This window comes from Mustela erminea, chromosome 6 (assembly GCF_009829155.1).
Source record: "Mustela erminea isolate mMusErm1 chromosome 6, mMusErm1.Pri, whole genome shotgun sequence".
Classification (NCBI taxonomy): Eukaryota; Metazoa; Chordata; class Mammalia; order Carnivora; family Mustelidae; genus Mustela; species Mustela erminea.
Genome location: NC_045619.1, coordinates 93393398 through 93418488, shown reverse-complemented (window position 1 = coordinate 93418488; position 25091 = coordinate 93393398). Strand labels below are relative to the sequence as shown.

The 25091-nt window shown below is 50.5% G+C and overlaps 1 protein-coding gene across 3 annotated transcripts; it reads left to right on the top strand.

Annotated features, from left to right (window-relative positions):
* The first annotated feature begins 11990 nt into the window (after window positions 1–11990).
* On the top strand, window positions 11991–24942 carry STAT6 (signal transducer and activator of transcription 6). Of its 3 annotated transcripts, none has more exons than XM_032348718.1 (22): window positions 11991–12082; window positions 14947–15086; window positions 15483–15621; window positions 15927–16010; window positions 16448–16586; window positions 16713–16765; window positions 16976–17124; window positions 17988–18119; window positions 18245–18433; window positions 18760–18847; window positions 18965–19087; window positions 19656–19748; window positions 20095–20301; window positions 21506–21600; window positions 21695–21831; window positions 22161–22307; window positions 22522–22585; window positions 22691–22801; window positions 22996–23079; window positions 24057–24122; window positions 24214–24342; window positions 24433–24942. In XM_032348718.1, the coding sequence occupies exons 2-22, from the start codon at window positions 14971–14973 to the stop codon at window positions 24620–24622; spliced, it is 2535 nt and encodes an 844-aa protein (XP_032204609.1). In that variant the 5' UTR covers window positions 11991–12082; window positions 14947–14970; the 3' UTR covers window positions 24623–24942. The 3 variants fall into 3 exon arrangements, with proteins under 3 accessions (XP_032204609.1, XP_032204608.1, XP_032204610.1); XM_032348717.1 differs by lacking the exon at window positions 11991–12082 and adding an exon at window positions 12102–12269; XM_032348719.1 differs by lacking the exon at window positions 11991–12082 and adding an exon at window positions 13003–13027.
* Window positions 24943–25091: the final 149 nt, after the last annotated feature.

Here is a 25091-nt window from a genome sequence, read left to right as displayed (position 1 = left end):
CACATTAAACACACATATCTAGCTTGCTCTCTAGATCAGCTACTTGGACTCTCCTGACTTGGCTACTCCACAGTCTACTGGGATTGTTGCACTCTTGGGTTATTTCCAGTATGCAAACTGCTGAGAGTATCTCTGTAAAATGAGAGAGTGCTTATTTCCACCTGAGCCTTTAATTATACTGTTCTCCCACCTTCTCTTTTCCCTCCCCAGAAAAGCTCTCCTATCCTCTTCCAAACTTGCACTCAAGATAGCCTCAATACCTAGAATTTAGCACTCAGTTTGGGAGTTCTGTGCCCACCAGGAGACCATAAACTCCTTAAGGGCAAAGATCATAACTTTTACTTCTTTATATCCATCCAGTATGGAGGAGGCTAATAGGAGTGTTGGAGAGACTAATAGGAGTGTTAGGACTAGGGGTACCTGCCCTGGGAGAAGAGACAATCTAATTATTCACTGTCAAAGGAGATATGACTATAAACACTTGCCTCAGCTTCTTATCATCCCACCTCTATATTTTTTCTTTACATTTTAAATATATACAATGTTTTAAATATTTTTTTATTTGACAGAGAGAGATCACAAGTAAGCAGAGAGGCAGGCAGAGAGAGGGGGAAGCAGGCTCCCTGCTGAGCAGAGAGCCCGATGTGGGGCTTCATCCCAGGACCCTGAGATCATGACCTGAGCCCAGAGGCTTAACCCACTGAGGCACCTACATGCCCCAAACATATACAATTTTTATTTAGCAAGTATACATCAGTTAAGCTTGACCCACTTTTATATTTTTTTAAAGGCTTTGTATTTTAAAATAATCTCTACTCCCAACATAGGGCTTGAATTTACAGTCCCAAGATTTAGAGTCACATGCTCTACTGACTGAACCAGCCAGGGGCCCCACCCCCCTTTTGTTCTTAAGAAGTTTCTTCCTTTAAATCCTTGGGTTGGAATTATAACCCAAATAGTGGGAAATCAAGGAGGAATGCTCTGCAATCCGTATTTGGGATACCTAGAATGGTGACAGTGGGCAAAAAAGTTGGTACAGAAAGAGGGTATCTTCTTTTTGGATCTCCCAGCAAATTATGAAATATCTCCCTTACCTGTCTAAGTATAACCTGCCCTGGGATGGGGTATTGAGGCCGTCGCTCTGGGACTGAATGTCAGGCCTGAGACTGATACCACCTAGTGGCTAGTTGAAGAAGTGTGACTAGGAAAGATGTCTTGGAAGGGTCAGGTGGAAGGTGGGAAGTGAATCAAGATTTCTTTTTATTTTTTAAGGACTTACTTATTTTATAGTGAGAGAGAGAGAGAGGAAGAGCGAGAGCTTATGAGCAGGGGGAGGCAGAGAGGGAGGGAAGCACGGAGCTGGATCGTGGGCTAGATCCCTGAGATGACCCTGAGATGACCTGAGATTATGACCTGAGCAGAAACGGAGTGGGACGCTTAACTGATTGAGCCCAAGAACCAAGATTTATTGAACGGTTACCTTGTACCAAGCCCACGCAATGGATTTTACATGGATTAGCTCACTTATGTCTCACAACCACCTTGTGGCATAGGTGTTCTTTCCGGTTTGCAGAGAAAACAATGGAGGCTCAGGGAATCACAGTGCAGATTGGAGCCCAGTTTTCATTCACTTAATCAACATTTATTGGGTACCTCATATGTGCTGGACATGTTTCTAGGTGTGTACTGGGGACAAGAGGTGGAAACACAGTCTCAGCCTTGGTGGGATTGCTCAGCCTGATGACTGACAATCACAACACAGTGCCTAATGCCTGTGATAAAGGTAAAGAACAGACGGAACCAGAGCAGGATAACTCTTCCAGATAAAGGGATCAAAGCAGAGCTGGGAGGATGATGCCAAACTACATGCTAACAGAGGAAGAAGATGACAAGCAGTGAATGACAGGAGGAAAGTGTGTTTTAGGCTGGAGGATAGGCAAAGACATAGAGGCATGAGGAAGTTTAAAACAAAAAAATGGCAAATATGATATGGCTGAAGTTCAATAAATTTATTGGGAATGGTAATGGATGAAATACCAGGGATCCTAATCATGAAGGGTGATTTTGGCCACACTAAGTAGGTAGAATTTCTTTTTTCTAGAAGTAGTGGGGAGCCAGGGTGAGAAATTGATGCAGTCCCAATGCATCAGCCATACAGTTGAAGGGGAAGAGGATTCCAGACTAAGGAGTTAGGATCAAGTACATTAGTTGTTCTGTCATGTCAGCCTAGAGGATAGTGACAGAGAAAGCTAGTACTGGAGACTTCCTCTCATCGGGACGCTGTCAAAGTTCGCAAATTTTGTCTGCACAATAGGATCACCTGAAGAGCTCCTGAAATCCCAATGTTAGAAGACTTGTATTACTTGACTTCAAGACTTATAAGCGTCAGTAATCAAGACAATGCAGTACTGGCATTAAGCGTTGACAAACAGATCCATGGAACAGAATAAGAGAGGCCAGAAATAGACCCACACTTAAAGGTCATTTGATTTTGACAAAGGTGTCAAAGCAATCCACTGGGGAAAGGAATGTCTTTTCAACAAATGCTGCAGGAACCACTGAATATCCATAAGGAAGAAATAAGTGAAACTTGATCCCCACTTCATACTATATGCAAAAATTAATTCAAGATGGATCAAAGGACTAAGGCATAACAGCTAGAATTACAAACTTGTAGAATATCTTCATGACTTGGAGGTTAAAAAAAATGTCTTGAAGAAAGCAATAACCATAAAAGAAACATCAAGATTTAAAACTTTTCTTTATCAAAAGAGGCCATTAAGAAAATGAATAAGCAAGCCAAATGGGTAAGCAAAATTTGATATGACAAAGGACTGGTATCCAGGATATGAAAAAAAAAAAAAATTCTACAATACGGTAATAAAAAGACAACCCAATATTTTTAAATGGACAAGAGATTTGAACATATAATTCACACAAGAACATGTGTGAATGGCCAATAAGCACATGAAAAGTGTTCAATATCTTTAGTCATCAAAAAAATGCAAATTAAAACCATAATGACATAATTTGCCACACTCACCAAAATGGTTAAAGTTTTAAGAACTCATGATACCAAATGCTGGTGAGAAGTAGAGTAACCAGAACTCACGCACAGTATTAGGAATATAAAATGTACTATCAGTTTGAAACAATATGTAGCACTTCTTATAAAACTACGCATATACCTATGACCCAACAATTATACTCCTAGTTATTTATTCAAGAGAAATGAAAACAGAGATTTGAAAAAGAATGTTCATAGCAGTCTTCTATATAATAGCGAAAAACTGGCTACAGCTCAGGTGTCTATCATTAAAAACAAAAAAAGAAGATAAGCTATTGTTTATCTCTACAGTGGGATACTACCTAGTAGTAAAAATGGACAAAGTACAGATACACACAACAACGTGTATGCGTCTCAAAACACTCATCGGTGATTAAAAAGCAGCCAAACAGAAAAAGCACTTCCTGTTTTAGCCCATTTACATGAATTCCAGAACAAACTAATCCACTTTGGGGAGGGTGTGGGGTAGATCAGAACAGTGGCTCCCCCTGGAGGGTGGGGTGAGGATAACAATCTATATCTTTTTTTTTTTTTTTTTTTTAAAGATTGTATTTATTTATTTGACAGAGAGAGATCACAAGTAGGCAGAGAGGCAGGCAGAGAGAGAGAGAGGAGGAAGCAGGCTCCCTGCTGAGCAGAGAGCCCAATGCGGGACTCGATCCCAGGACCCTGAGATCATGACCTGAGCTGAAGGCAGCGGCTTAACCCACTGAGCCACCCAGGCGCCCAACAATCTATATCTTAAACGGGGGTTTGGATGTCATACAGCAATGGAGTGGCAGGGTAGGGATTTGAACCCAGGAGCCCCGGCCCTAGAGGCCATGGTTTTAACCACCACATTACATTGCTGCTGGGATGCTTCAGCCTTGGGTGTGGATGAGATGACACAGCCTGTGGAGACAGGAGACTGAGAAGGAGCACCCAGAGGGGTAGGAGGAAGACTAGAAGAAAGGGTCGGGGAAAACCAATGAGGGGAGAGCTTACTGAAGAATAGCTGACAGTCGGGGCGCCTGGGTGACTTGGTGGGTTAAGCCTCTGCCTCCTGCTCAGGTCATGATTTCAGGGTCCTGGGATGGAGCCCCGCATGGGGCTATCTGCTCAGCAGGGGGCCTGCTTCCCCCACCCCCCACACCTGCTTCTCTGCCTACTTGTGATGTCTCTCTCTCTGTCAAATAAATAAAATCTTAAAAAAAAAAAAAAAAAAAAAGAATGGCTGACAATGTTGAATACTGCTGAGAGGTCCAGCAAGAGAAAGACAGGGATGGGTCACTGTCCCCAGCATGTAGATGGACGTGTGTGACATGGGCCAGAGCAGTTTCATTGATCTTGACTGTTGGGGGCAGCCACTCGGTGGCAGTGTCCTGAGGAGGTGAGGAAGGGAAGACGGTGAATGTGAATAACTTTCCCAAGAAGCTTGGTTATACAGGGGAAGAGAGACAGAGAGGCAAGACAGTAATTAGAGGGCCAGCTGAGGGCTGGAATTTTCTTGCAGAGGCTCAATCCTGACCACAGTTGACTCCATCCAGAGATGCTTACCCACCCACCAAGGTTGCCACTTGTCCTTCTGTGAGGTGAAGATCTATTGGCCACAGTAAGCCTTTGACAGCCCCAGGGCTCCATTCAGAACCTTGAGATCAGCTGACCCCGCCATTGCTCACATCCTGTCATCCTTGGCAGGCCTCATTGGGCGTCCACCCTTCTCCACTAAGCTTCCTCTTCCTGACCACCCTTGCACTGCTCCCTACCCCCCTCCTTGCAGAAAACCCTAATCCACCCTTGGTTCAGACCGTCCTTGGCCCTCTTTGCTTGTCTGAAACCTGGCTCTTCCCTGAGGACACTCTTCCATTATGAGCTATCACTTATCTTCTCACAGCGTGGGAGCATGGGCAGTCCAACGTTGGGACTCTCCATTTCCAAGAGTCAGTATAGCTCCACCCAGGTCTCAGTTAGGAATACATCTAGCAGCAAGTAACACAAAACCCATTAAAAAAAGAAAATTCTATTTATTCGTTTGAGAGTGATTGAGAGAGAGTGCACAAGCACATACTCAGAGACAGAGAGAGAAGCAGGCTCCCCACTGAGCCAGGAGCTGGAGGCAGGACTTGATCCCAGGACCCCAGGATTATGACCTGAGCCAAGGGCAGACGCTTAACCAACAGAGCCACCCAGGCACCACAGCATGAAACCCCATTAAAGTAAATTGAACATGGAGGAGTTCTAGAATAGATCCAGGGCTGATCGATTCATCAAGACTTTTCTACCTCTTCACGCTTGTACTCTATCCTAAGTGCCATCCATGGTTACCACTTTTCCAGTCCTTATAAATGAACTTAGCATTGAAGAACAGAATCTTTCCCAAGAACCCCCTAAGGTCCTACTGGTGAGGGGAAGGGCTACACTGAGATTGGCTAGACCAGTAAGAATCATCCCTGAATGCGTGGGAGGGGAACACCTGTACCAAATCCAGACTTCGTCAGCCAGGGAGAAAGGTTTGCTGCTGAGTAGATGCCATCAAGAGCTCACCTTGGGAGTCCTATAAATTCCCTACCTTTTAAGGGCCACCTGTTTCATTCCATGAAACATTGAGAAGATGCGTAGCCTACCACTTCAGGGCAATGGTGATCACACCAGACTCACTGGGTTCAAATTCCAGCTCGCTCATTTGCCCGGTCTTTGGCTTTGGGCAGGTTACTTCACCTTTCCACATTGTAGTTTCCTTCTCTGTAAAATGAGGGCTATCAGCGCTATCACGTAGGACTTTCTGTGATGATGATAATGACTCATGTCTGTGCTAATATAGTAGCCATTAGCTATATGTGGCTACTGAGTGTTTGAAATGTGGCTAGTTATCTGATAAATTAAATTTTTAAATTAAAATTAAACAGTCACAGGACGCCTGGGTGGCTTAGTCAGTTAAGGGACTGACTCCTGGTTTTGGCTCAGGCTGTGATCTCAGAGTCATGAGACGGAGCTTTGCGTCACGCTCCGTGCTCCGTCCTCAGGGCAGAGTCTGCTTGAGTTTCTGTCTCCCTCTCCCTCAGCCCCTCCCCCTCTCTAAAATAAATAAATTAATTTAAAAAAATTGAACAGCCACATGTGGTTGGTGGTTGTCCTCTTGGGCACATAGTTTTACCTCATAGTGTCACTGTTAAGGAAAATGCACAGTGTTTAGATTTTCAGGTAGGAATTGAAGAGACACATAAACCTTCACTAAATGTGAATTCTATTTTTGCTGTCATCCACTGTTGTCCTGGTCACTTGCCCACACTCCCTGAAGACCTTGGCATCTCATCCACTGTATTCCTGTCCACCCCAGGTCTTTTGCAAACCCAGATACTCATGTAGTAGTCCAGCCAGCACTCTGGTCTCTCGGTCCCTTGCCCTCCTCATCTCCAAGGACTCACTGTCATGTTGCCATAGCCACTCACTCCCAGGGCCACGACCTACACCGTGTCCTCCCAGGAAAGCAGGACTGGAATCTCATCCCTTAGTCTCCAAATACAAGATTCCAGCCCTCCAGCTCTTTTTTCCTTTGCTCGCAGGAAGGCTGGTCTTTAGGTCCGGGGAGACTTCCAGTTCCTTGACTCTTTCCCTACCCACCAGTTCCTCATGTCTTTACTTCTCTTCCTAACCAGCCTTGATTCTACAATGCTTTACTCCTGCTCCTCCACGAAATGGTCTCTTCCTCCATTATTACTAACCTTTGGAACTGTTCTCCTGGCTTCAGACTTAGACTTAAAATCCATTCTCTACACAGTCGCAAGAGTGATCTCTCTGCAAACTGCATCATATTACTCACCTGTCTAAATTTTCTAATGCTTCCCGTTGCCACCTACTACCCACTTCCAGAAGGTACCATGCTCCCACAGATCTATACTCCTGCACATGCTGGATCCTCTCCCTGGTTTAACTCTCCTTTTATTCTTTGGCAGAATAACTCCCATTTTTCCTTCAAGATTTAGTTCAGGCATCACCTCTTATAGGAAGCCCTCCCTGATCTCCCCTATCTCCTACCTAGTTTAGATGCCTCTCCTATGGGCCCACATGGCACCCAGTCATTCACTGGAGTCACAGCCCTGATTATCCCATATCACTATTTGCTAACTAATCTGACTCCCCGTCAACTGTAAGAAACTGAGAACAGACACCAAACAAATTTTTGTTGACTTAACATATATTCTGGGAGGATTGGCTTTCTATGTTTGTTATCAGTTTGATTTTATTTTTTTAAAGATGGGGGGGGTTTGAACATGTTTATATACTGAGAGTAAAGAGCTGTAATAATGAGAGAATGCGAGTTTGGAGATTTGGAGGATTGAGGGGACAATGAATTGAGCAGTGCCTGAGGAAGCAGAGGGAGGGGTCCCTCAGGTGGAGAACAGTCCTCAGGCCAGGGCAGGCACAGAGACTCCCTTTCTCCCCAGCCTACAGGAAAGGGGCAGGTGCTGATGAATATATGTGTTTGCTGGGGGGAGGAAACTGGGGGAGTTTCCAATTTATGGCCTCTGTTTCATCTAATCTAAGTGTTGAGTTGGTGTTAAGGTGGATGAAAATTTGGGGAAGAATGGCAAAGGCCTGGAAGACTGAGCTGGCTAGGGATCCACAGCAGCTTCCCATACTTCTTCTGTGACCTTTCCTTCTACCCCTCAATCCTCCACGAATCCCAGGACACTACCCAGTGCTCCTGAACATGGCACCCACTCATCTTGTCTGTGAAATGCACTGAGCTCCTGCCATCAATCCATAACTAAGTGTAGTCTTTATATAAGAGAGTGATTGTAAAACACGTGGCCCAGCACCAGGTACCTAGTAAAGAATCAGTAAATGGTAGTCCTTGAATTCACTAGCAGTAATGCATGTTGTCTTACCTAGCTGCAGAGGAGTGTGGACAGTGAGATGTGAATCCCCGCCCCCTGGGAGCTTATGTTCTTGTCAAAGAAGGAAACACCCATACAATAATTTAAAAGCAATGCAAAATGATACATGGTGGTTACCAACAAACAACTGGTTCTTTGCTTTGTGATCACAGCCCCCAATAAAAAGTATCTGTTATATCAAGACCTAGAACTCAGATACTTAGATGTAACAGAAACAAAAGTTTCATTAAACAATACTTACCTTTTCTTTGTGTGATGCATTCTGATATTTTCTATTCTATTCTACTTTGTTTTTAAAAAGTGATGGTCAAGGCTGTTGTGATGGACTGAACTGTGTCTCTGAAAAATTCATATTTTCAGGGAGCCTAGCTGGCTCAGTCAGTACAACATGTGATTCTTGATCTCAGGGTCATGAGTTCAAATCCCACATTGGGTGTAGAACTTATTTTAATCACTTTAAAACAATGTTTTATTTTTTAAAATTTTAAAAAGATTTTATTTTTTTATTTGACAGAGAGAGAGATCACAAGTAGGCAGAGAGGCAGGCAGAGGGAGAGGGGGAAGAGGCTCCCCGCTGAGCAGAGAGCCTGAGGCGGGACTCCAACCCAGGACCCTGAGATCACGACCCGAGCCGAAGGCAGAGGTTTAACCCACTGAGCCACCCAGGCACCCCTAAAACAATTTAAAAAATTATTTATTTATTTTAAAGAAAGAGAGTACAAAGGGATGAGCGGAGGGAGAGGGACAAGCAGACTTCACACAGAGTGCCGAGTCTGACGTGGGGTGTGATCTCGGGACCCTGAGATCATGACCTAAGCCAAGACTAAATGTCAGACATTTAACCGACTGAGCTACCCAGGTGCCCCTAAAAATTGTTTTTAATTCATATTTTCATATGTTGAACTCCTATGCCCTTAAAAATTCATATTCATTTGAGGTTCACCCAGTACATCAGAATGAACCTTATTTGGGGATAGGGACTTTACAGAGGTAATCCAGGTAAAATGAGGGCCCTGAGCCAATATGGCTGGTGTCCTTATGAAAAGGGGAAATTTTTTTTTTAAAGATTTTATTTATTTATTTGACAGACAGAGATCAAAAGTAGGCAGAGAGGCAGGCCGGGGTGGGGGGGAGCAGGCTCCCTGCCAAGCAGAGAGCCCAACGCGGGGCTTGATCCCAGAACCCTGGGATCATGACCTGAGCTGAAGGCAGAGGCTTTAACCCACTGAGCCACGCAGGCGCCCCGAAAAGGGGAAATTTGAAGATAGGCTCAAATATAGGGAGAACACCATGAGAACCTGAAGACAGCCATCTACAAGCCAAGGAATGATTCCTAGAACAGATTTTCCCTCTCAGCTCTCTGAAGGGACACCCTGCCAACACCTTGATCTGGGACTTCTAGCCCCCCGAACTGTGAGACAATACGCTTCTGTTGTTTAAGCCAAGCCAAGTTGGGGTGTTTTGTGATGGCAGTCCCAGCAAACTAATATATCCTTCAAACTTATTTTCTGACTCACTGTTAGCTTATTAAACTTCCCTTTACAGATTACAAATTTTTTTCCTTTTTAAAGATTCTATTTATTTATTTGACACAGAGAGAGAGTACAAGTAGGGGGGAGTGGCAGGCAGAGGAAGAGGGAGAAAGACTCCCTGCTGAGCAAGGAGCCCAACGACATGGCGCTCAATTCCAGGATCCTGGGATCGTGACCCAAGCTGAAGGCAGATGCTTAACCAATGGAGCCACCCAGGAGCCCCAGACCACAAATTTCTTCTTTCCTATGTTTACTCTCATATAATCTTCATGACCCGTTGGGGGATGGTAGGGCTGGGAGGAGGGTGAGGCAAGCAAGGCCCTCACTCCCAGAGTCACACAAGTGGGGATATCATCACTGAAAGTCTAGCTGACCCTACGATTGTACAACCTGAAGATGAGTGCCTCCTTTAGTTTTACTAAGTGGTTGCTAAACTGTTAGTTTTGCTAAACTCTATTTGAGGGGTTGACACACAGCCACAAAGCTCTTAAGTGGAGTCAGATCTAAGCTAGGTTTGCCTCTAAATTCTGGGTCCTCAATTAATTAATTAGTTCATTAATTAATTCTAGGTTCTTTCTGTGACACCACAGTGTCCCCAATGGTGCAATCAGTTAGAGAGGATGGCAATAAATATTGTTTTCCAACCAGCCCTTGGTCCTCATCTTTCTACCCTGCAAAGGAGCCAAAGTTAGAGACTACATTCAATCCTCTCCTTCTCTTGCCAACATTCGGGGAAACTTAGGGCTTCTGAGACCCTCATTAATTTAGCTACTCTCTGTGGAAGTCTGCAGGCAAAGTGCACCCCTGAGAACATGTGTCTTGAGCACTTGTGTGCATACACTGCTATCCCAGCACTGCTGGTCATACAAACCCATGGACTAGGTTCCCTACCTGTCATCTCCACACTTGGACGACAGCCTCTCCACTCCACTGCCTTCCAGACCCAGCAAACCCATAAACACACTTACCTCTGATATCTCATCTTTGTGGCACTATTTTTACCCCCACATCAGGGGTCCCCAATATGGGATGGAAGTCCTTCTGCCTTCCTCCTACCTGCCTTAGTCCAGCCTGTAAAAATAATGCCTAACATTTACTGTGTGCCAGGCATTGTTCTAAGCCTATACATAATATTACCGTATCTCTCTCCCACAACCTTATGAGTGAAGACTTACTTGCTCCATTTTACAGATGGCAAAACTGAAACTCAAAGAGTAACTCTCTCAGAGTTGTTCAGTTAGCAGCACTGGCAGGATTAGAACCCAAGCAGCCTGTCTCTAGAATCCCAGTTCTTAGCTGCTATCCTCTGCTGCCTGGCTGGGGACCCCATGCACACATGCACTCATGCAAACACATCCCGGCCACATGGGGAGGGCGGGGAAGGAGCTGGGTTCTAGAAATCAGTTCAAGCACTAGGGGGCAGCATAGGCCTGGCTTTGGCCCCTCAGCCCGCCCTGCTGGGAGAGAGAAGAGGGGAGTAGAAACTTCCTCCCACCTCCACCACCCCCTGGAGACCACCCTTTTTATACACCTTGTCTCCCAGGTTTGGGGATGTAGGGGCCTCTCTAGGCCGCTTGTCCTCCTTCAGCTCCTCCGCCAGCAAAAGCTGCAAAAACCATCCACTAGTTACAACGATGACTCAGAAGCTGAGCAAGCCTAGTGTTTTTGAGTTTGTGTCTCATTGTGACTGCTTGTGGCTCTGAGGGCTGACATGACTGTGAGCCTGCCCGCACATGTGTAAGCGTGTGTGTGTGTGTGTGTGTGTGTGGTCTGATGGCCAGGGAAGTTGCACATGTATGTGTTTGTTTCTGGGTGTGTCTCCGTGTTTACCACAGAAACAGGAACTTGGCCAAGGCCGCACAGCAGATTCCTAGTCAAACTTGTCCCTTGGGAATCTGCAGGCAGCAACTCCAGGTTGTGCTGGCTCCCACAAGTGTCTGAAGAGTAGTGCTCTGTAAGGAGGGGGCCGAGATGGTTTTCAGTACAAGAGAGTCCTTCTGGAGTCTTCCAGAATTCTGAGCTCTGGGGTCCCCTCCCCCACTCCCTCCCATCAGTGGTCATGCAACCTCTAAGTCTCCCGGGCCAAGAAGGGAGGAGGATCTAGGAGTTCCAGACAGCCTGGAGCTCCCTGGCTGCTTTCAGGGTCCTCCACTGGAGGGAGCACAGAGCCCAGAGGGATTTAGCTTTTTCAGAGGTCCCGGCGTGGGGGGTGGGGGTGCCCAGTTCTTCCTGTGCCCAAATCACAGGCCCCAGCAAAATTCTGAGTATGGGAGAGGCAGTTTGGAGCCACAGGTCTCCGCTTGGTTTTAGGTGACTTTCTGGAGAAAAGTTGATCGCTTTTGAAGGGGCACAGTAAGTGGGGGTCAGGCTCCCCTCCAGTCTGGCCCCAGGGTCGGGAGCCCCAGTCCTTGCTCCTTGGAACCCATGATCCCCCACTCGGCACAGGAGGCACACACGCTCACCCTACTTTCTTCCTCTTCCTCCTCCAGCCCACTTTCTCTTCTCTGTGTCGTCAGAGCTCCAGGGAGGGACCTGGTTAGACGGAGAAGCCGGAAACAGCGGGCTGGGGCAGCCAGTGCTTACACTGAGGAGGAAAGACGGGAGAGGTTTTGTGTGTGTGTGTGTGTGTGTGTGTGTGTGTGTGTGTGTGTGTTGTTTTTGGTGGTGGTGGTGGTGGAGGGAGGGGGGGAGTGCCCGCAGGGCCAGGCCTGAACTCGCTGGATAGAGCTACGGACTCATGGGGCCTGGCAGTGCCCGCTGAGAGAGGGAGAAGACAGCGGAGGGGTTGCCAAGGTGAGGGGATGCCTCCGAGGAGGGGGAGGGGGAAGTGCTGACTTTAAGTGTGTGTAGGGGGGGTGTGGATTAGCAGGGGTACTCTTGGGACCCTACCCTGGGCGGAGTGTATGGTTCCCGGGAAATTGTTTCATTTGGTGTTGGGAGCTGGTGGTCCTGGGTTTGGGCACTTTTGAATTCTCAGAGGAATCTGGTCTGGGCAAGGCCTGGCACTCCTACCTCCCCGCGTGGGTCACTTTTTCCACACCCCCGCCCCCGCACCTCCAGGGGCAAGTAAAGGCACGGAAAGGAGAGCAAGGAGGTGCCCCTCTGCCCTAGAGGGGGGGAGGGGAGGTGGTGCCCCTCCCTAGAAGGTTGATGCCCGAGGGAGGTGGGTCCTTGACAAGCCCCTATCCTGTCCCCCCATAAATGCTGTCGTTCAAGGGTGTGGCTTGGGGGGATGAGCGAGCCCCAGATGTAGACCTCATGGTGCCCCGGAGAAGGGGGAATTTCCCCCTCAAAAGTGCTCCACGCTTGGCTGCTGTAGACGCCGAGATTTCCCGGTGGCGGCGCAGGGTTAACCCTCCTCGTGCTGAACTGGCTCCACCTTCCCGCCCCCACTGCCACAGACACATATTGGGCAACTCAGAGAAGCTCTTTTGACTTTTGATCCTGTGGTTCCGCGGTCAGAGGGCTCGCGAATGCAGGGACAGAGGTGATCGGATTTAGGCCAGGAAGCAGGCTGCGGAGCATGGTGGACGTCCGGGCTTTCCTTCCAGGTTGGAAAGTGCTGGGGAACGCTGGCCCCGCCCCCCCGCGCCGTGGCTCCTCCTCCCCGCCAGTCTTCTGGGGGGCTTAAAACTTAAGGTGCGGGCAGTCCACAGTCTGTGCAAGCCCCTGGGCTCAGCTTCGTTATAGTGTGGCCCTCTGAGGTTTGGGGATGGATTAGGGGAGGAGATTTGAAGCCTGGGCCTTGCCGGGAGGCTGGTCGCTTGACAAGGGTTTATAGAAGAAAGTGGGGAGCAAGTGGGGGGGCTGCCTTCTGCTTAAGGATTACCTGTCTCCACTTGGGTAGGGATAGAGGATCAAAGGTCTGAGCACCATGAGAAACAAGAGAGGAAGAGAGAAGAGAGGAATGGAGTCCTCTCTTGAATTTGAAACATAGACCAATAGGTGCCCCACTCCAGGGTGGGAGGTGGTAGAGAAAGGCCTGTTGGGAGATCCTGAGCAGACGGGAGGATTATGCCTTTCAGAGAAAAGAGCTAGAGGGTATAGAAGCTGGTGGGTGGGGGGAGCAAGAAGGCTTGGAACCAAGAATCTCCAGAGAAGGGGTCCCTCTCTTTTCTGTCCCTTTGGAAGTCTTGGGAGAGAGGAATAGTCAAAAGCCCAGCAAGAGGGCTTGCGGTTACTGGGTTGGGGGAGACTCAGGGAATTTCCACCGCCATCCTCTCCATTCTCTCATCTCTAGGAGAGGGGCACTATGGGACACAGGCTCTGAGAGACCCCTGGGAAAACACTGGTTGACCCTCCCCACCCTGCAGCCCACCCAGAAATGGGGATGCAACCCTCTCCCCTACTCCTTCCATCTCCTCCTTTCCTCTCTCCTTTTCTCCTCTGCCCTTGGCCTCTAGCCCAGCCTCTAGCTTCCTCTTCCCAGCTTCTAGGCTCTTCACTCCAGGCTTGCTAACACTACTTTTTCTCCAATCTCTCCCACCTTCTTTCCAAGTTCTCTCTGCTTCACCCTTTCCTCCATCTCCGCCTCCCTTCGTCAGCTCTCCTCCCACAGCCCCACCTCTTAGGATATTGGGGTCTGGATGTGGAAGGGGCCCTCACAGAACGGTGTCACTTACCTCTTGGAATCAGATCCTGATTTCCGAACTCACTGGCTCAGTGGCCTTGGCAAGCTAGAGAACCTCCTTTAGACTCAGTTTCTTCATCTATGAAAGGGCATAGTTCCATATTTTAAAAAATCACTGCAAAGCTCTGAGATAATGAGCTTCATGTAATGCCTCAAACATAGTAAATTCTCAATAAATGGTAGCTGTTAATGCTTTCCCGTTCTCTTCATCATCGTCCAGCCTGGTCGTTTTCAAATTATCTCATGGAGCCCCAGGATTTTGAGAGGTGTCCTTAGTGACATCTTTGCGGTCAGGAGGTAGGGAGAGGGAAGTAGAAGCCGTAGGATTTTGGGCCTACCACACTTGCTTTCAACAGAGAAACTCTAGTGTTATACCTTTTATATAATTGGGATTCCACAGATTAAACACTAAAATTGTCTACTACTTTAGAAATTTTTGGAAAGTTCTGCATGTATCCAAGTCTCATATTTTATGAGATGAGAAGATCAAGCCTCACAGTGGGGAGGTTCCTTGCCCACAGAACCAGAGCCAGCTCAGAGCTGCAGTCCAAGTCCTCTGCCTTCTCTCAGAGAGCTTTCTGTACTCTGCCCACCTGTCCTGTCCTTCCAGCCCTCTGGCTGCAATTCAGCTCTTCCTACCCCATCATCCCTTTGTTTACAACTGGAGGGATTACCTTGTTTGGGGCATTGACCAATGATGTCCCCCGTTTGAGGTGTCAGGCTGTGAGTTGTGATGGGGATGGTCTCTGGGATCTGGGATCTGTAGGAGGTTGCTGGCTGCCCCCGGAACGTAAGCCAACTTTCTTGGGTGCCTCTCAGAGTGGCCTTGTTCCTTTCCAGAAGGCACCCTCCAAACCCCAGATCATGTCTCTGTGGGGTCTGGTCTCCAAGATGCCTCCGGAAAAACTGCAGCGGCTCTATGTCGACTTTCCCCAACACCTACGGCATCTCCTGAGTGACTGGCTGGAGAACCAGCCCTGGTAAGTCCTAGCTGCCCTGTTCTGGTCTCCTCCAGGTCTTCCCTCTCCCACCTTCCCTCTCCTTAGATTGCTCTGTCCCATGTCGGGACTCGGGATGCGTTATTCCCTGTGTGGTGGCCAAGATTTAGCGGGGACCAGATTATGCACATTGACACATGGGGTCCCCCACACCCTGAGGAGCCCCAGTCAAAGAGGAAGAAGGTCAGGACTGGGGCAAGGGGACATCCCATAGCAGCTGGAAAATTGGGGAACAAAGGGCACATGGATGAGGCTGTACAGGGCATGGATGGAGACTAGGACTGGGAAGGAGCTGCTGAGCTGTTTGTTGAAGGGCGGAAGATCAGTAGAGCTGAAGAAACCCTGACCCAAGGCCACCTCATTTTGATCTTCCCACAGGGAGTTCCTGGTCGGCTCAGACACCTTCTGCTGCAACATGGCTAGTGCCCTCCTTTCTGCCACTGTCCAGCGCCTTCAGACTTCCGCTGGAAAGCAGGGGGAGGGGAGCGCCATCTTGCAACATATCAGCACCCTGGAGGTAGGGACAGGGAGGGGAGGGGATGAGGCTGGAGTGGGGCTGGAGTGGAGCTGGGATGAGACCTGGAACACCTGAAGAAATTGGATGCGAGAGCAAATTGGTGTTCCTGTAGTTAGCTGTTAGCTAGCATGCAAATGAGGTTTTAAAAGCATGCAAATGCATGAAAACTTCTGAAGTCCACAGTTGTGCTGCCTTTCTGTGTGCTTAGGAATGGGGCGGGGGCGGGGGGGTGGCGTGGATTGGAGGGGGAGAATAACATGGGTGAGAGCCAGGCTAACCCAGTCTGCCACTCTTCATTTCTCTAGAGCATATATCAAAGGGACCCCCTGAAGCTGGTGGCCACTTTTAGACAAATCCTTCAAGGGGAGAAAAAAGCTGTTATGGAACAGGTATTGTTAATACCCCACCTCCCACCCCACGTCAACTCCCTGGGATGTTAGCTTGAGCCATGAGAAACTAGAAGGGATTTGAACTTCAGGAGAGACTCAATGTTTTAGGCCCAGGATAACCAAAGGAGGTTCCAGGGGTCAGAGTGCTCCCCAAGCCAAGCTCAGGGAAGCTTCAAAATGAGGGACTGAGGGTAGTGAGGCCTGGGGAGGAGAGAGCAAGGGGTAAGAAGCTGTTTCTGCCAAGAGAGAGATTTTTATCCCTGGGAGATTCCAAAAGGTCAGGGAGAACCTTCAAAGCGGAAAAGGAGCCAGACAAGGGAAGTGGTTTGTTTCCTTTCGGCAGAGCATGGCGGCAGGCAGCCCTTTAGGAAGCAGAGGCCTAGTGTAGAGGGATGAACGGAGTATCTCACCTCTTGGTGTCTGTCCCTCCCGTGCAGTTTCGCCACCTGCCAATGCCCTTCCACTGGAAGCAGGAGGAACTGAAGTTTACCACAGCCCTGCAAAGGCTGCAGCACCGGGTGGGGGAAACTCGCCTTCTCCGAGAGGCCCTGCAGCCGGGGGCTGAGGCTGGCCAAGGTGGGAGCGTGGGTCCGGCGCTCCAAGAGGGTTCTGGGGAGTGGGTGGGAGTGACACCCTCTTGGACCTCACCCTTGACCGAACCTCAGATTTATGTGTACCCCTTATTTCTGCCCTCACCCTCAGTGTCTCTGCACAACTTGTTAGATGCTCCTGCCAACGGGAAGGGGCCAAGTGAGGTAATTGATGGATTGGGAGGTGGAGTTTGGACTCAAAAGTACAGTCCGGAAGGGATCTCAGCTCTGTGGAGGGATGGAGATTAGGCCTCAGAGGGATACACACTGTGGCGGAGAAGGGGCAGGACTGAGAGGGGAAAGAGAGAGTGGCCTGTCCTCTGGCGCTGGAGGAGGAGCCAGGCTGGCCCCTGCTCAGGCCGACCCTGCCTGCAGGCCCTGGCCACGTTGCTGCAGGAGACTGTTGGGGAGCTGGAAGCTGCCCAGGCCCTGGTGCTGAAGAGGATCCAGATTTGGAAACGGCAGCAGCAGCTGGCAGGGAACGGCGCACCCTTTGAAGAGAGCTTGGCACCATTGCAGGAGAGGTCGGGGCAAGACTGATGGGACTGAGGGAGGGCCAGGGATGGGTGTCTGCTGTCCTGGCTGGAGGACAGGTGAGAGACCGAGGTGTCTCTCTGTGACACAGGTGTGAGAAAGAGACCCAGCAGGCCAATTCCAGCAGGGCTGCGCACTTGCGCTGTTGTCAGGTCCCATCCTGTCCTGTCTGAGCACGCCCTGCCGAGGGGGGTGGGAGCGGGAGTTCACTTGGCCCATGCTTGTCTTTCTCTTCCTTTCTTTCTTTCTTTCTTCCCTTCTTCCTTCCTTCCTTCCTTCCTTCCTTTCTTTTTCTTTCTTTTTCTTTCTTTCTCTTTCTTTTTAAAAAGATCTTATTTATTTATTTGTCAAGACAGAAAGAGAGAGTGCACACAAGCAAGGGGAGCAGCAGGCAGAGGGAGAAGCAGGCTCCATGCTGAGCAAGGAGCCCCATGTGGGACTCAATCCCAGGACCCTGGGATCATGACCTGAGCTGAAGGCAGATGCTTAACCAACTGAGCCACCCAGGCCTCCCTTGGCCCGTGCTTTTCTCTTCGAGCCCCTTGCCCAGCGGATTGGGCAGTCTTTTCCTATTTGGTCTGTTGGGCGGAGGCTCCTTTCAATTTGCGCCAAAGTGCCATGCGTGTTGGCAGCTGACGTGGGCATCAGAGTCCTGGGGAAGAGGCAGCCGGGTTTCCACAGGGGTCCAGGCGCAGAGAAGGAGCCTCACACCCAGAGTCAAGGCAGGTCCCACAGCCCCTTCACCCCAGGCATCTTGCAGCCATACACACTCTCCTGCTTTCGTTCTGGGTCTAGGGGTAGGGAGTTTGGGCCGCCCGAATTGTGTGTCCCCTGACCACTGTCCTGGCCCCAGGTGTGAGAGCCTGGTGGACATTTATTCCCAGCTGCAGCAGGAAGTGGGGGCAGCTGGCGGGGAGCTGGAGCCCAAGGCCCGGGCAGTGCTGATCAGCCGGTTGGATGAAGTCCTGCGAACCCTTGTCACTAGGTATGCCCCCTGAGCCCTCAACCCGGCCTAGAGCAGACCCTGAGGAAGGAAGAGGCTTAGAGCAGTGGGAAGGGTGCCAGAAGGGACCCAGCCACTAAACTCCCCTGTGTCTTCACTCCTCTCAGCTCCTTCCTGGTGGAGAAGCAGCCCCCTCAGGTTCTGAAGACTCAGACCAAGTTCCAGGCTGGGGTTCGATTCTTACTGGGCCTACGGTTCCTGGGGGCCCCAGCCAAGCCTCCGCTGGTCAGGGCTGACATGGTGACTGAGAAGCAAGCCAGGGAGCTGAGCATGCCCCAGGGGCCTGGGGCTGGAGCGTAAGCCAGGGCTGGTGAAGGCCTGCTGGGCTGGTGGAGGCCAGGGGAGCCTGGGCGACTGGCACCCCAAAAGAGCAGGGTGGTGAGGAGGGAGGGCTGTGAGGTATGTGGACCCTGAATGGTCATGGCAGAGGAAGGGAGGGGACACATCAGGGCTGGAACAGGATGGAGAATTGTGATTTGGCATAGGGACCTCCTTGAGAATCCAAGCAGGGAGATGGAGATTTGGGGCCGGTCGCCCTTGCCATCCACCCCTGGACTCAAGCTTCTCCCTACCCCTGGCCCTGCTGGGATGCACCCACTCAGTGTCCAACCTCCCCTGGCAGAGAAAGCACTGGGGAAATCATCAACAACACCGTGGCCCTGGAGAACAGCATTCCTGGCAACTGCTGTTCTGCCCTGTTCAAGAACCTGGTGAGGGCTTTGGGGAGCCACTGGGAAGAGTGGGGGTGGGGGGTCTTCAGACTGAGGGACTGTCCTTGGAGAGGGTGTTGGGAAGCCTCACCCCTGCTCCCCCTCCCACTCCTGCAGCTTCTGAAGAAAATCAAGCGCTGTGAGCGGAAGGGCACTGAGTCCGTCACCGAGGAGAAGTGTGCGGTGCTCTTCTCCACCAGCTTCACACTTGGCCCCAACAAACTCCCCATCCAGCTCCAGGTGAACTGAGCCTCAGGCTGCCCAGTCTAGGGCACCGGCTCCCCACCATGCTACATGCTGGGGCCCTGGCTCCTCACTCCTCATGATGGCTCCGTAGCCCGTGCCTCTGGGATCCGTGTGCACTGGGATCAGGGCGAGAGCGGGAGGCGCAAGAGTGTGCCTACCTGGGAATCGTGTGGTGGCGACTAGCTTTTATTTTACATTTCGTGTAGACCAGGGCACTGTTTTAAGTCACACATACACACACACAGAGGTAAGTACTATCATTAGCCCCATTTCACAGATGAGTCCACTAAGATACAGAGAGACTGAGGAATTTGCCCAGGTCACACAGCTATGAAGTGCTGGAGCTGGCATTGGAAACCCAGAGGTCTGGCTCTAAACCACTGACTCATAATCACTTGTCTACAGTTAGGCCTTAATGGAGCTTCAGAAAACATTGGATAACACACCAGGAACATTTGACTATGTTGTGTGACTCCTAGAGCGTCCCTGCATTCTCAGAGCCAAACCCCTGAGGAAGCCCCTTGCTCCAGTAAGAAGATCCCCCTCTTCTCGCCCCTGTCAGGCTCTGTCTCTGCCGCTAGTGGTCATTGTCCACGGCAACCAGGACAACAATGCCAAAGCCACCATCTTGTGGGACAATGCCTTCTCTGAGATGGTGAGGAAAGACCTGGAGTGGCCATGGAGGGAGAGAGGGGAGGAACAGGGGCAAGCAACATGGGCAGTCATGTTGGGGGAGGCAGGGAGCAGACATGTTCAAATGGGAGTGGCCATAACTCCTTTCATCAAGCTCTTATACTTCTGACCTCTTTTCGTGCTGGTCTTAACAGCTACCATGTTGTAGCACCCTAAACTATTTTCGGAAAAGCACCATCTTTGTGAGCGAGCTCAGGGGGATAATGGCTGGGAAGGGCAGCACTGGGGAGGTGGGAGGGAGGAAGGCCCCTCCTGAGGAAGAAGGAGAATGATAGTCTGAAGTGTCCTGTCCTTCCACTTCACCCCAGGACCGTGTCCCCTTTGTGGTGGCTGAGCGCGTGCCCTGGGAGAAGATGTGTGAAACTCTCAACCTCAAGTTCATGGCTGAAGTGGGGACCAATCGGGGGCTGCTCCCAGAGCACTTCCTCTTCCTAGCCCAGAAGATCTTCAATGATAACAGCCTCAGCATGGAGGCCTTCCAGCACCGTTCCGTGTCCTGGTCACAGTTCAATAAGGTCATTCCCCTACTTTTTGGACCTCCCACCCCTAAGCTCTTCATCCATGAGGCACTCAGGATCTTCCCAACCTCTGTCCAGAGACTGACCTCTGGGGTCTTTGTGGTGCCCCATCATGGGGATCAGGGAAGCCTCCGTCACAGCCCAGGCAGGAAAACCCTTCAGTCGGGCGGGTAAGCCCAGAGGAAGGATTCCCCAGCGTCCCTCATGTTTTGGACTGGGGGCCCTCTGTCCTCACTCTCTACCAGTGACTCGCATGACTCATCCAGATTGTGTGTAAACACAGCTCTGATTCAAAATGACTTTGACCCATTGGGAAAATAGTTCCTATTTCAAAAACCAGGATGAAATCCCCCAGGGACACACACAGTGATACCAGCAACCTTGCCCTGACACCTTACTATGTGGCAGAAACTGTGTTTAGCGCATTGGGTATGTCATCTACTTACCCCTCCCAACATCCCTTTGAGGTAGTTGCTATTATCCGAATTTTACAGGTGAGGAACGTGATGCTCAGAGGGGTTAAGTCGTTTCTCCAGCAGGTGAGGAGGGTGGGATATAATCCCCTATTTCTCGTTCTTAGCCACCGTATTTTTAACTGCCCTCAAGGGGAGGTGGCTCAGAACTGGACCTGTTACAAGAATGGGGGAAAAGGTCTGGATGTCTTGGTTGAGAACCAGCTGGGTAAATGCAGTCATGTACTGTTCTCTTAGCAAAAAAGAAAGAGAAGTCTACATGACGAAAGGATGTGTTAGCAGAGGGAACAGGACACTCGCACCTGGCAATCTGCATTGTCTGGACTCCGCTGCCCTTGTTCTAATCAAGGATCGGTGGAGCGCAGTTGTTAGGAGGGACTCTGGTCTGGACTTCCTGGGCTACATCCCAGCTCTGCCTCTCACCAGCTGTGTAGACCTGGGCAAGTTACTTGACCTTTCTGGGCTTTGACTTCTTCATCTGTAAGATGGGATACTTAGAGGCTTGTAAAGATCCGGTAAGCGAATTTATGGAAAGGACGTGCAATACTGCCTGGCACCTGGTCAGTGTGAGGGTTGGCCGTTGTCCTTGATGAGATCTCAGATTCTGTTTTGTCCTTCAGCCCTGTGACTCTGTTGTGTGGGCACTCACACACAAAGCTAGGGCCTGTCCTAACCAGGCCCTAGCTCTGGCCCTCCTGTGTTCACACTAGCTCCTCCTTATTCCCCAGGAGATCCTGCTGGGTCGTGGCTTCACCTTTTGGCAGTGGTTCGACGGTGTCCTGGACCTCACCAAGCGCTGTCTCCGGAGCTACTGGTCAGATCGGTGAGTCCTTGTCCCAGTGGCCTGAGCACTTGTACCCCTAGCTCCTTCTCCACAGCCAGTGCCCCAACCCCATCCTCTCCTTCATCCTGGCCAGGTTGATCATTGGCTTCATTAGCAAACAGTACGTCACTAGCCTTCTTCTCAACGAGCCTGATGGAACATTCCTCCTTCGCTTCAGCGACTCAGAGATTGGGGGCATCACCATTGCCCATGTCATCCGGGGCCAGGATGGTGAGGTCACCCCAGCCAGTTCTCTGTTTCTGTGCCTGTGCCCTCTGGGGTTTCTTCTGGGAAGGAAATGTCTTGGCCTTCCTTGATGCCAAGCCTGATCTTCAGGGAGTCCTTCCTTAGGTCCAACTTCCCTCCACCCTTCTGCAGTCTACCTTCTCATTGTGAGCTCTGTCGGAACAGAGACTGGTTGGTCTCCCTCCCCCAGGACTCTCACCCTAACTCCTCTCCCCCTCACCTTGGTAGACTGAGAGTGGATCCTGTGTTGGGGCTGGATGGAGAGGGGGAGAATGTCTGGACAGAGGGGACTCAGGGTCTCATTCCTATTGTAGGCTCCCCACAGATAGAGAACATCCAGCCATTCTCTGCCAAAGACCTATCCATTCGTTCACTGGGAGATCGAATCCGGGACCTTGCTCAGCTCAAAAACCTCTACCCCAAGAAACCCAAGGATGAAGCTTTCCGGAGCCACTACAAGCGTAAGCTGGAGCTCGCAGTTTGAACCCTTCTTTTGCCCATCTCTTCCATCATCCCAGTTGCCCCCTTCCTACACAGTGTATGTCATCCCTGACTCTCTCTCCATTTTCAAAGCCCCATTTCTCTTACTTGCCCATCAGCTATGCCCACTTTTGCACATCCCTTCCTCCCCAATCCTGGGGCACTCCATGGCTCTCCTTTCCTCCCCCACAACAGCTGAACAAATGGGTAAGGACGGCAGGGGTTATGTCCCAGCTACCATCAAGATGACTGTGGAAAGGTGAGTGTGGCGTTGTGAACGGTGGGCGGGCCTGGTACTCCTCGCTGGAAAAAGTGGTGGCATCAGCCTTTGGTCAGTCACACGGACCTTCCCTCCCTCCTCCAGGGACCAGCCACTTCCTACCTTGGAGGCCCAAATGCCTACCATGGTGCCAGCTTACGACCTTGGAATGGCCGCTGATTCCCCCATGAATATGCAGCTCAGCCCAGACATGGTGTAAGGAGCTTGAGAGGCAGGAATGGGAGTGGTCTGTGGGGACAGGTGTTTAAGCCTGGGCAGCTGGGAGAGCTGGCATTAGGGACTGAAGTAGGGGAGTTCCCTTTCCAGGAGAGGGATTCCCATCTTGGGGCAGGAGGTGGGGGTGTCCAGCAGAAGGGCTGGCCTCAGAGGGGTCTGCACTCTTTCCCCAGGTCCCAAGTGTACCCACCGCACTCTCACTCCATCGCCTCGTACCAAGCCCTCTCCCGGGAAGACACGTTGACAACCTTCCCAGAGTAAGTGGAAGGGACACGGACACCCACCTGTAAGGGGGATGGGCATTTACCATTTGTTAGGAGAGGCTCCGCTGTGAGAAAGGGGCAGCAAAAGGCTGACACTCTGTCTCTTCTGTCTACTCCATTGAGAGGTTAGTGGTTAAGATCCAGACTTAGCCAGGTTCAAATTTCAGCTCCGCCACCTACTGACTTTGGGCAGGTTGCTTCATACTGGTGCCTGAGAATAGGGAGTATTGATAATAATACTAATAATACCTTCCTCGGGGGATTATTATGAAGGTTAATTGAATTAGTAATACCTGTAAAGCTCATAGCAAAAACTATGTTAAGAACTAAGATTACCTCTCCTGCCACTGTCATTTATCTGCTGCCTGGATTTTTATTTATTCATCTGTTTTGGCCTTGAAGTGGCCTAGACATTTTTCCTCCCTAAGTAACACTCTTATTATAATAACTGCAGGTGCTTATTGACTCTTAGACAAGGTACAACATCTCCGCTCCCAGGAGTTGAGGTAGGGTAGAGACTGGGGGGCTTAGAACCACGAGAGTCCAGAGAAACATTAGAAATTAGCTAATTCAAGGGCTCCTGGGTGATTGAGTCGGTTAAGCATCTGACACTTGGTTTCAGCTCAGGTCATGATCTCAGGGTCATGATCTTAGGGGCCCGGGGATAAAGCCTCCCTCCAAATCCCTGGCACTTGTGTTGTTGGGAGTCTGTTTCTCTCCCCATTTCTTTGCTCCCCCCCTCCCAAATAAATAAAGAGATCAGCTAGCTCAGCCCTTCTCTCCTCCCCCAGCCCAATCCCCAACACATACACATTTTACAGATGAGAAGGCTGAGCCCACGGCTTACCCAAGACTATGTGTTTGGGAAAAGGAGCTGGAAATTGTTTCCTCATTCAACGACCTTGACTTTGGAACATGGTGCCCTTGTCTAGCCTTCCTTTCTCTGACTGTGCCCTCCTTCCTGTTTCCAGATCTCACCTGCAGATGCCCCCCAACCTGAACCCGATGAACCTGTCCTTTGACCAAACTCACCCTCAGTGAGTGACAGCACCCCTCCCGATCCCATGCTCCCCATTCCTTCCCATCCTTATCCCACCCCCATCTTACTGACTTTTCTGGTCTTGGCAGGGGCCTGCTCCCATGCCCATCTCAGGAGCATGCCGTGTCCACTCCTGAGCCCCTGCTCTGCTCAGATGTGACCATGGCTGAAGACAGCTGCATGAGCCAGTCGGTGGGAGGGTTCCCTCAGGCAACCTGGTGAGTGGCGGCCTGGGGGTGATGGCTGGGCAAGGGCTGGAGGAGCGGGTGCCATAGCTACCCTACTGTTTCTCCCCTTCCTTCTTACAGGGTTGGTGAAGACATGTTCCCACCCTTGCTGCCTCCTACTGAACAGGACCTCACCAAGCTTCTCTTGGAGGGGCAAGGGGAATCGGGGGGAGGAGCCTTGGGCACCCAGCCCCTCTTGCAGCCCTCTCATTATGGGCAGTCTGGGATCTCAATGTCCCACCTGGACCTAAGGGCCAACCCTAGTTGGTGATCCCAGCTGGAACGGAAGCCCCGAGAAAGACCGCTCTTCTACCCTGCCGGACCTGCTCTGGACACTTGCCCACGCTCCTGCCAAGCGGCAGATGGGGAGAGTGTCCTCCTATCCCCATCTACTCCCTGGTCAGGAGGAAAAGACTGCCAGGAAAATGCACAGTGGGTGCAGCCTATCCACTCCTTCCTCCTACCACACACCCCTGTCCTCCCCCTTCCAATGCTGGAAGGGAAATTCAGGTTCCAAAGTAAGACACGGCCCAACACGCCTGCACACACAGAAAACACACACACACACACCTCTCCCTGGAAGATGGGGCTGAGTGGGAAGGGGGCTGGGCAACAGCACAGGTTAGGGCATAGAGGTCTTCTCTGCCCATCTTGAGCCCGAGCCCAGGACACACACGTAGAAACATGCAGATATGTGCACACGTTTGTACAGGAGGCTGGGAACTGAGGGATAGGCTTGG

Excerpts from the sequence above, each read along its gene's own strand:
- STAT6 (XM_032348718.1), top strand. The coding sequence starts at position 14,971 with ATGTCTCTGTGGGGTCTGGTCTCCAAGATGCCTCCGGAAAAACTGCAG. Across the intron at positions 18,848-18,964 it reads CTGCCCTGTTCAAGAACCTG|CTTCTGAAGAAAATCAAGCG; the intron begins GTGAGGGCTTTG and ends CCACTCCTGCAG. Across the intron at positions 22,308-22,521 it reads TTTCCGGAGCCACTACAAGC|CTGAACAAATGGGTAAGGAC; the intron begins GTAAGCTGGAGC and ends CCCCCACAACAG.